Genomic DNA, 11,527 nt, shown 5'->3' with positions numbered 1-11,527 from the left:
ATTGCAGTGTTGTAAAGCTGAGCTAAAAATCATTGACATTTCTAGTTGAGCAGGCTTACTGTTTAGTTTCAACAGTTATTATCTTTGAATTAAACCGTAAGACAATTAGGTTTGTGCAACTTGTGGTAAATGTATGAACTAGCATATCCTTCCATGCTACTGTGAGGAAAAGCAAGAATGCAAAAACATCTGTGAGCAATGACAGATACACTGAACTGCAACTAAATTAAAAATGATAATGACATGCTTCGTCTTTAACTTATAAGTAGCTTTTAGCTTATCAAGCTACAGTTTCAGAGTAGCTTACCCAACACTCATTAATGCTCATTATTGCATTAATCTATTCTAATGCATATTAAACTTTTCAAGTGCACAGTTGTCTTCCTCGTCTGTCCCCTTTTCTGTAGCACTTCCCTAAAATAAGTAGATTTTGAACTGAGATTTCTGTTATAGACACTTCTAAACGTTATGTTAATTGTTATTTATTATAGATGGGTCATTCTTCATTTGTGGTGGCAAATGGTGTCCCTCTACTTTACAACAATTGAAATAAACTTTAAATACCAATAAATCATAAAATGTTTGCATGTTTGTATTCTGTAACAATTTGTGCACTGTTAATAGGCCTAGTTACCTTTTTTGTTTTAAAATACATATTTAATTGAGTTTGAGAGATTGTATTTGTAACAAAATATGGATGTTCCCACCATACCTTAGAGAGGTATCATGGAATGTAATTGCAACAATGTAACATTTTTAACACAAATAAAGTGGTTATATTGTGAATATAGATTTTATTTAACATGTACAATTTAATTAAATTGTTTTACAAAAATACATATTTTGTTATATTTTTTAAAAAAAAAAAGTTCCAAATTCATGTCTGTGGTGTTACAACAATGGATGTAAACCCCAAAAGGGAGAATGTTATTTGGACTACTTCCTGTGTGTAAAGGTCACTGCTGTGCTGGTTGATCTGAGGGGTGCATGGGGAGTACATGCTTTCTTATTAATTTTCTTAAATTGATCTAAACTTCTGACAATTTCATGTGTCACACTTCATTAGTGTCTGTGGTGTTATGTTGATAACTTGCAGATCTAACATATTTTAATCAAAATTTTGATAAATACATACTTATTAATATTTCCAAAATGTCCCTTGATCTTGAAATCATCATGATGGCAGCCTCCATTTTAAAAAATATAAGTGGCTGTGTCACCAGTGTTTGACTGAAATTATTTAAAAAAATCAACATTTTATTAAGCTTTCATTTTAATGGATATAGCATATTAAACTAATTTTAAAGGGGGCATAACACACAGTTTCACCTAATCTCATGTTAATCTTGAGTATCTGTAGAGTAGTACTGCATCCTTCATATCTCCAAAAAGTCTTTAGTTTTATCATATTTATAGAAGAAAGATTTTAGCTTTACGATTCTCTCCGGGAAAAGCCGAGCTCCTGGAAGCGCGCCGTGGGCGGAGCTAAAGAGTGACGAGCCCTTGCGCCGATCGCGAACAAAACAGAGACATTTGACGCCGTTTCACTTACCGTCTGCGGTTCTGAATCAGGACCGGGATCTTTTATAGCTGGGACTGCTACATCTTTCAGTATCAAACGATGTGCTAATCCAGGTCGAACTGGGCCTTGTTTATAAAACGTTTGTGAACAAACACACTCGCGAAACTCCATTGCTGCCCCGAAAAACAAACTCCATCCACTGTTCACGGGTTCTTTTGGGACGCTGAAACAAGGTTATCATTCCCTTACAACCAAAAATACACTTCTTTAGAGACATTTTTGCCGAGCAAGTCCAGTAGCTCTGCCGGAAGAAGCGCATTGAAGGGCGCGCTCTTGCTCTCGCTCTAGTCGATGCGTGCACGGGCGCGTCCTTGAAATGCCCATATAAGGAGTTCCACCCTCGTTTAAGTCAGCAAGAGCCATGATTGAAAAAAACTTTATGAAACTTGGCACAGAAATACTCCGTCATACTTCTAAATCGTTTTTTGAAACTTTGGCCATGCTTAGCATGGGAATCCGATTCTTTAACAGTGTAAATAACTCTGAATGCATGAAACAGCATTGCACACCCCCCCCCCCCATTTAAATGCATAACAATATATTTTATTAGAAAAAAAACAAGCATTTTTACAAATTCTGCCTCTCATTTGCCGTCATATGGGCCTATCATAATGAGCCATATTTGGATGCGTTTGTAAAGAAATGTGACAATGGGATATATCTGGCTGTTTATTTACATCTTGAAAGTTTTTAAAAAGTCTCTTTAGACACATGGATTTGGCTGCCTTACCTTAGAGCCGACAATGATTTGTGCCACAACTGTGCACCTGCAGGCCTTCGCTGGTCTTTAACAAACTTACTGTAGCACGACCTAGTAGACACATTAAGCTCCGCAAGCGGGTCAAGTCTAAATGTTGTACAAGTAAAATAAATGTATAAAATAATTCATATTTAATATTTCATTGGAATAATACATACATATATGTAACACATACCTGTACATATGACAGTTTATTTCAACAAATTAAAAAAAAAAACTTTAAAAACGATTTAATGATTATTTTACGTCATGACGTTGGTAGTCACGTGGCCCTTTCCGATCCTGGTTTAATATCTAAATAAATGATGGTGTTACAGCCCTAATTCAGATAATGAAATTACTAGGGTGAATTCGGGTTATTCAGTCATCTCAGTGTGAATTCACCCAAACGTCCTCTAGATTGCATTTATTTATCCTATACTTCTTGTTATTAAAAAGAATATATAGGTCTATGTGCTGAATTGAATATATAACTAAATCCTGCCCTCATGTGGACATAGTCTGTATTTTATTTTTCGCTTAAAATCCCATTTAGAACAGACCAAATACAGAATATCAGCACCATCAAGGTCTTTTATGCTTTCCAGTCCTATCTGTTTCATATTCATGAGTGGGCTACATACCTGTAGCATAAAGACCAAAGGCCTAATGACTTTCCAATTAGCGTTTCTGTTTTTGCCCTTTCAGGCTTCTCTTCTCTAGAGCTGATTTACTGTTTGCTGTTCTGGTCTCACCTCTGAAAAGACCATTGTGAAATCCTCTAGGCAGATCTCTGCTTCAGTACTCCATCAAACTAATTGAGTTCCTCCTGGCTTTCAGCAGGCTCATTAACTCAACTCTGATCACAGGGCAAACCGGTGTGAGTCACCAACGATGGTATTAATGGTGTGTTACTCAAGTGACCCCTTCTCTCCATCGGTGCTACAGTAAAGAACACCGCCTCAAATTGTCGTCCTTGTATATGACGCTGGAAGCAAGCGTATCAGTGTAGATCTTTGAAGTGTGTGGCTCTTGTTTAAGCTACTGCAAATATGCACAGATGTGACCCCCTTTCATGCCTGATTTGAAATTGTTTATTAGATTCAAACGACTAGCATCTAATTTACACTTGCTCAATAAGATCCAGACTGTTTTGCCTATTGCCCTCCTCGGGTTCTGTCTGTGGCCATACTGTGAGAATAAAGTGTCTTTGAGATCAAACATTGGTGCTGAGCAAATGGATCTCACGCAGAGAGGGCAGCAGATGGACTGGGCATGGGAACAAGGTAGCATCTCTCCAAACAGACTTTCAATGAGCCACAGCAAAAACAGGAAGAGGCCGATGATAGTAAATGATGTAAGGGACACTGGGCTTTTACTCCACTGAATACTTGGGGCTCTATTTGAAAGTCAATGTCTGCTCCTTAAAGTGTGATAACTTGCCTCAACCTGATGTTTAATAACAATATTCTTATCCTAAAAACAATGTTGACCTTTTAGTTAAATCTGTCTTTGTTTTATAGTTATCTAAATCTGTATCAATACTGTTTACCCATAAACTGTAGTGAAAAATATAAGAAATTCACTAAATTTATCCAAAATATATCAAGAATTGTGTACTGCCTAATAGTAATTTGGAATAAATGTAATTCTAAAAAAATGCTGTTGTCCTACATCTTCAAAATCTTGACTGGAATGTCTCGCAAACTTATTGTCTTTTTTTTAGCTTTCAAACTTATTTTCAGTTTAGCGCTCCCAATATGTCAAATCCACATTTTCAGTGCTTGGATGTGTGAACTTTTAAGCAGATACAGTAAAACTTCACATTGAAGAAGGGGGAAAGTAACATCTTTAAAACATAAGATACAGAGCCATGGTCAACTGATAGCTCTCTGGGAATAGAAACTTGAGAAAGTCTGGCAATTATGGGACAAGTTAATTCTCATAGGAGAAGGTGATATTTCTCTCGAAGGAACAGGAGATGAGTGTATAAGTCATGCTATTCTGTATGTATAAAAACGTGAAATATGCTCATTTATAGTTTATTTTTCATGTAATGACATTTTTTAATGGGAAATATATAATACTGGTTCAAAAGTTTGGGGTAGGTAAGACTTTTAATGTTTTTGAAAGAAGTCTCTTATGCTGACCTAGGCTGCATTATTTGGTAAAAATACAGTAACGACAGTAGCATTGTGAAATACTGTAACTATCTTCTATTTGAATATATTTTCAAATGTAATTTAGTCATGTGATGGCAAAGCTGAATTTTCTGCAGCCATTACTGCAGTCGCTTGATTCTTATCTGCTGATTTGGTGCTCAAGAAACTACACTAATGGGAGGAAAAACAGTTGTGCTGCTTGATATTTCTTTGGAAAACATGATATATTTTTTCTTCCAGATTCTTTAAAAAAGTGTTTTTTTTTCTGACCCTCAAACTTTTGAACATACACATAATGTGGAAATGAACAAAGAAAGCACAAATACAAACAAATTTTATTTCTCTATACTTACAAAAGACAACAAAAGGTCAAGTAAAGCATCCAGTTTTCAAAGAAGTAAGGAATCCACAAACATCAGATAAGAATGAAAAGAATAAATAAAGATATATAAATGCTCAAGTTTAAGAAAGCTAACTATTGGAGGCTTTTCAAATTGTCAGTACACACTTTGAGTTTTTATTCCTGAGGTGATTTGTGTAAGAAATCCATAAGAATGATTTTGAATTCAGATATTTTTATGATTCTGGACTGTCAGAGGAGTTCTATTAGATGTTCTAGTCTATCCTCATTTTTATTTCATCTCAGAGGTTTAGCTGTTCTACGGGGCCCTCTAGAGTCTGACAGTGCTGCTTCAGTCCATTGGCCGGTGCTTTAGGCAAAACAACATGTTGTAGTCTCCTGCAACTCATGGTACCCCTGGTGATTAGGCTCTGTAAAGAGACAGAGAGTGCTGTTAGGGGCATACATTTTGGGTGAAAACCTGATGTTAAGTGTGGAAAAATAAAGTGCACAATGCAGCTGCTAGAACTCATGAAGAATTGTTTTTCTTTAAAGCCTCCTTTAGAACAGATCAAATTGTTTTATATGTACATTTTTTGTAATATAGATTAGATATATTAGCAATGATTGCCCAGACGTCCAGAAAAGTGGTACAAATTAGGCCTATTTGAGTTTTTTTTCACTGATTTTAAATGTGTAATTCAAAATAATAGGTTATGGAAATATGGTAAAAATATTAGCCTTTTTTTTTTTAAAGAAACAAAAAAACACAATGTGCGTTGAGAAGCAGATTCATATTTAAATGCTATATATGGGTCATTTTTTGGCATATTATCTCTTAACACAAAATGATTTTCACACATACAGTAGGGACACAAATGATTTCCAACACCATATGCCATAAATTTAAGTCACTTTGATGATTTTCTGAACGTCCCATATGACAGCCACGAAAACGCTAATGAGCAGGATGCGTTTAAGTATATAGATGAGAGTGACTGTACCAAGCGTCATGTCTTGTTCCACAAGAGGGCGCTGCTCTGGAGAGTTCACTGCATTTCCTCTAGCTGCTCCCAGCACAGTCATGATGTCTACTAGATTGAGTTTGCCCTCTTCTCTAGCCTCTCTAATCTCCTCCTCGAGCTCCTCGGCGGCCTCAGCGGCCTCCTCGGCCTGCTCCCCCATCAGCGTGCCGTTAGCACCCTTCAGCCGAGGAGGCGCGAGTGAGCAAACGGCCCTCAGGCGGCTGTACGATTGCAGCTGTGCTACGTTGGCACGCAGGAAGAGGAGCAGCACGTTGAGATCGTTAAGCGGGCAGCCCAGTTTCTGACCGCTCATGAGCCCCAATCCGGGCAGCACCTCGTAAAGAGAGAGGAAGGTTGTGTCCCAACAGAACAAACGCAGCAGGCTAAAGAGAACAATAGGAGCTAGCAGCACATAGACGGCACCGTTAGCTACGCTAATGACCTGGAACACAAGTAGGCCAGTCATTTTACACTGAACTAGCTCAGGCACCCAGGTCCGGTCACGCAGGAGGCCGGTGCGCACGAAGCAGCTGAATTCGTCTTGTAGAAAGGCGGAGAGGTGGAAGTAGATGAGGTATAGGCATGAGGCAGACATGAAGGTCAGGAGCAGGAAGCCTCGCAGGAAGAGCATGCTGACCAGGAAGTAGGAGCCATGCTTGCACTGCATGTATCTCTCCAACAGGGGGTACTCAAAGTAACGCTTGCGCTTGGCTCTAAAAAGACAAAAATAAAACATTTCATGTTTAATATCTATTTTTGAAAATAAAATGTAAAAAGGTTCAGATTTGCATGTACCTCTCAAGCTCAGCCTGAAACTGCAGTGGGTGTTCTGATTGCTGTTTTAGGTCCAGGATGCTTTGAGCCAGGCGGACAGAGCGGTTGTAAGACTTGTCCAGCTCATCGATGATGAAGAACAGGTCAGAGGTCAGGCTGGGCACGGCCAGATACCGCCAGATCAGAGCCGGCAGGTACATCATCATGGCCATGACCAATAAGGAGTATGGAAACATCTGCACAAGCAAGACCAAAACCAGTTCCATCACGAGAAGTACAGTTTACTGCAGATTTTACCACAGAGTACAATAGTAACAAGTATGCATGTTTTTACTTATTTATTTTATTTATGTTTTTTTTTCATTCATTCATTTAAATGTATTTACTTACTAAAATATTACTTATAATATTTGTATTAATATGTATGTGATAAAATTTGTGTATGATTTAATATAGGTTTATAATATGTGACTCTGGACCACAAAACCAGTCGGATAAATTTGAAATTGAGATTTATACATAAATAAGCTTTCCGTTGATGTATGGTTTGTTAGAATATGACAATATTTGGCTGAGAGACAACTATTTGAAAATCTGGAATCTGAGGGTGCACAAAAATCGAAATATTGAGAAAATCGCTTTTAAAGTTGTCCAAATGAAGTTCTTAGCAATGCATATTACTGATCAAAAATTAAGTTTTGATATATTTACAGTAGGAAATTTACTAAATATATTAATGGAACATGATCTTTACTTAATAATATTTAATAATTGATGTGTGTTTACTTATTATATTACTTGTCAAATTTTATAATTTTTTTACTCATTTATTTTTAATATTAATATTCATTTACTTATTCAGTAAAAGGTATATGATTTATGTATTTATTTTAATAGTAATATTTATTTGTATTATTATTTATCTATGATATTACTATTGATTTACTTATTAAATAAAACTTTTACTAATATTTATTTACTTATTCAATAAAATAATAAATTTATTTATTCATAAAACTTCTTATAAGTATTAATCTCTCACATAAATGTACGATATAATTAAAATGGACACAAATGAGATAACTGTTGAAAAAGTAAAAGTAAGAGCTATAAAATTCAGATTTTTTCATAGTTCACATTCAGGTTCATATTTAAACGTGTGGCTTTAGAATCTAAAGTTTAGATTGCAGACTAGAACAGATCTAGTTTCTGATATCTTCTAAAACTCCATATAAAATCATATAAAATTATTTTATTGAATAAGTAAATAAATATTAGTAAAAGTTTTATTTAATAAGCAAATCAATCAAGAGAGAAACTGTTTCCAGTTGCTTTCTATATTATGACACTGTCTATGAAAAACATTTTAAAAAATGTAATTTGTCATGTAGTTTCTAATTGTTTTCACTCACTTTATGTACCCACAGTGAACGTTCTTCTAAGTTCCCATCTGTGTCAAACTCATGGTGCATGAGCGAGTCCCAGCAGTACGTATCCACATATGCTGCCTGCTTTACTGTGAAGTTGTTGGGTGGAAAGCAGCTAATCTGTGGGCCTGGGAGGAGAAACAGAGAAAATGAACATGCTCAGCCTGAGACATAAATGACAGTATTCTAGCATCACTTGATGCTTTATAAGTGCAGAATCTGTGTGGCATTTCTTTAATAGCGCTAGATCTTTTCCAGGGATACAGAGGGTGAAACCACCAAGGCAGGCAGGAAACACCCTTCTGTGGAGAGTTTTGCTGCCTGGGCGAGAGGGTGTTACCCAGCTGCTGAGAGGAGGCCAAGCCCTTCTTTATATCGACCACTTAAACATCTGTGTCTCCCTCCAAAACCTACAGTCAGCCTCCAATTTACTGACATGCCCCAACCCACGGCTATTACGGATAACTGAGCTCCACCGAACATCTCTGCAAATTATATGATACCAAACTAGGAAAGATATTCATAGACATCTGAGTTTCCTAAAAGCTTCCATCTTAATCTATTTATGGCAATAAATATACAGTGGGCTCAAAATCTTTGAGACCACACTGAACATCAATATAAGATGTAATATATATATATATATATATATATATATATTAAAGATTTTGCAGGATTATGAAGTAAATGCAGTTGTTATTATATTAATAGGAATTACACCAGGATATATATTAACAGACATCTGCTTTTCTAATTAGTTTCAATCTTAATCCATTTATGAAAATTCATTTAAACCTGGAAATGAAAATGTATAGCCTATACGCTATAATGTATATACGAAGTGCATATACTACGAAAATGATGAAATTATATGTAATACAATTATTAGTTTTACATATTATAAAATAATAGTTAATTCTAAATTATATATAAATATAAAATCTAAATTGCATCTATCTATCTATCTGAATGTTATACAAATATTATACAGTATATAATACATATATTAATATGACTTATTCGTATTTATTGAAAATAAAAATAACTATTAACTATAAATATATTAAACATTAAATACATAAATTATATATAAATATAAAATCTAGATTTTAACTAAATAAACACATTTGTGATATTGGTCATGTGATCATGTGAACTACTTTGGGCATGGTTTCCAAAATGCCTTTTGGATCATACTAAAGTCTTGCTAGATAAAATGATCATCGTTTTTTTAAGGTTGATAATATAAAACATTTTTTCCACAAACTGCATTAGCATGTGACACAATTTTTCTTGCACTATAAAGTTTGTGTTGATGTATCCTAACAATAACATGAATGTTGTCAGACCACTATCAGAAGCAGGGAGAATCAGTCTGCTTGCCTTGCACGTCTCACTTTAATTAGCATATCTTCTCGTTAGTCTGAAATAGAGAGCTGGGAAAGAGCAGACTGACTGTAATTATAGACCCTTGTCATCTCTACACGTCTCTCTTAATCATCCTCATGCCAATTAACATCTGTGTGAGCTGATTGCAGACCAGCTCTAGAGGAACTGATTGCAACCTCAAAGTCAACTGCCTACACAAAACAGAGTTCTCTCCAATGCACTGCTGGCAGGGAAGCTCAAGTTACTGGCATTTATAGCCAGCAATTGGCACCCATACCAGTCACAAAAGACTTCTCCCCGGAAGGCAACTCCAGTTGGTTTGCAATGTCATATAAATTGCTAATAATCATTAGCAGATGCTTAATTCTCATATTTCACCACAGCTTTCCTTCCTAAGCAGTGCAGATAGCGCTGTCACCTCAGATGAACACTAATTACATCCAGCGTTCCATCGGCCCAGCCCTCAAGCTAATGGTCAGTCAATTAACTCAAGGGTTTGTGAAATTACTGCAGTGCCAGTGCCGCTCTGATGTCCTGTGATTCTCGCACAGACACTAGGGAGAAGAAAAGTGCTGCTAACCGATAGAAATCTCTCTGGCAAAGGCCATGGACACCAGAAGGAGCGGCAGGCCCACAGAAATGAACTTGATGACTTTATCCAATGGCAAATCCAGCTCCAGGTGTCGAATGCGATTGTCCCCATTACTGTCCCTCAGCAGGGCATCAGAGAGCATTGCCTGGGCGGCCATGTTGGCGATAGACATGCTGGCAACTGTGGACGGCAACAGAAAAGACCAAAGATATTCTTCTGGTTAAACGTTTTTGTGTTTAACCATCTGTGCTGTCATTCATATAGATATTTTACACAAAATATTTCCATTAACATCAATATGAATGTATAAAGGACAACTTTTTATCGAATAGCACTTTGATGATGTGGTTTAATAGCAAGCGATACAAGAACACATATAATGAATGATTAGTCTTACTTACAAGATAAAGTATCAAATTATGCCTTCCATGAAATTATTCCATTAAACAGTAATTATGTCTTCCATTAAATATGTTAGCAGCAGTCCGAGTTTGCATTAACCAAGCCATTGATGTACTGCCACTTTAACATACAAGTGTTTGAATATTGTGCTTTTTACACACTGCGTACCTTTTTTTAAAACGGGTTAAAAAAAAAGGTACGCAGTGTGTAAAAAGCACAATATTCAAACACTTGTATATTAAAGTGGCAGTACATCAATGGCTTGGTTAATGCAAACTCGGACTGCTGCTAACATATTAACATATTAACGCCGATTTTTAACCCTGGAATACCCTGAAACGATTCTCCGTAGCACCAAACAACCAATCAAAAATAGAATAGCGTTTGCCTCATTCAAAATTCATAAGCTTTGTACAGTCATCTAAATTTTCACATACTTTGAAGGCGGGAAAGAAATGTCAAACATAAAACGAATTAATTGGAGTGACGAAGAGTTTTGTTCTTACGGTTGTGGTCTGAAAATCTATTCAGGACAAATTAGTAAGCCCAACAACAACGACACGTGCCATTGATGTATTTGTCAAATCAATATGCAAATCAGAATAAATGAATTCGAATGTTAAACAGGTAAACGTGCAAAACATACACACAAAAACGTTAACCTGTTGTTTACAAATGTACAGTAGCCTAGTTCAAGGCTGTAAAATATGAAGCTTTTTCATTTTAATCAATGGTTTAGAATGATGCAGGGTTAATATATTAAGTGTGAAAAAAAACTTATTTGTGCACAATTACAGTACCTTATGAATCCCTTGTCCAGTAGAGGAATGGCTCAATCCAGCAGTAAACTGGTCCTGAGGCTGGAGAGGAGAGGGATGCTGGCATGAATCTTAAGTACTGGAGGAGGTCTGAGCAAAATGAGAGGCTGTACTGGGCTGGTTTACAGGGTAATTAAAAGAGTTAGAGAGGACTTTTAAGCCTGCTGGGGCAAAAGCAGAGAGAGCAAGAGGGTGGAGATGGACTGCAGATCTACTGAATTCCCTTACATTCTCATCAGCCTCGTGGCACCAGTCCACCTCAAATGTACCCAGCTAT

The 11,527-nt window shown here is 36.3% G+C and overlaps 1 protein-coding gene across 2 annotated transcripts; it reads right to left on the bottom strand.

Annotated features, from left to right (window-relative positions):
- Positions 1 to 4,800: 4,800 nt before the first annotated feature.
- On the bottom strand, positions 4,801 to 11,299 carry LOC306865359 (pannexin-3-like). 2 transcript variants are annotated; one of them, XM_079409917.1, is made up of 6 exons: positions 11,233 to 11,299; positions 10,019 to 10,210; positions 8,035 to 8,177; positions 6,644 to 6,858; positions 5,828 to 6,561; positions 4,801 to 5,254 (listed from the first exon to the last, which is right to left on the bottom strand). In XM_079409917.1, exons 2-6 carry the CDS (start codon positions 10,200 to 10,202, stop codon positions 5,196 to 5,198), a joined length of 1,335 nt encoding a protein of 444 aa, XP_079266043.1. In that variant the 5' UTR covers positions 10,203 to 10,210; positions 11,233 to 11,299; the 3' UTR covers positions 4,801 to 5,195. The 2 variants fall into 2 exon arrangements, with proteins under 2 accessions (XP_079266043.1, XP_079266042.1); XM_079409916.1 differs by lacking the exon at positions 4,801 to 5,254 and having other exon boundaries at positions 5,577 to 6,561.
- Positions 11,300 to 11,527: the final 228 nt, after the last annotated feature.

This window comes from Barbus barbus (assembly GCF_936440315.1).
Source record: "Barbus barbus genome assembly, chromosome: 47".
NCBI classification, from domain to species: domain Eukaryota; kingdom Metazoa; phylum Chordata; class Actinopteri; order Cypriniformes; family Cyprinidae; genus Barbus; species Barbus barbus.
The sequence above is the reverse complement of the archived record's forward strand: the minus strand, read 5'-3'. Positions and strand labels throughout refer to the sequence as shown.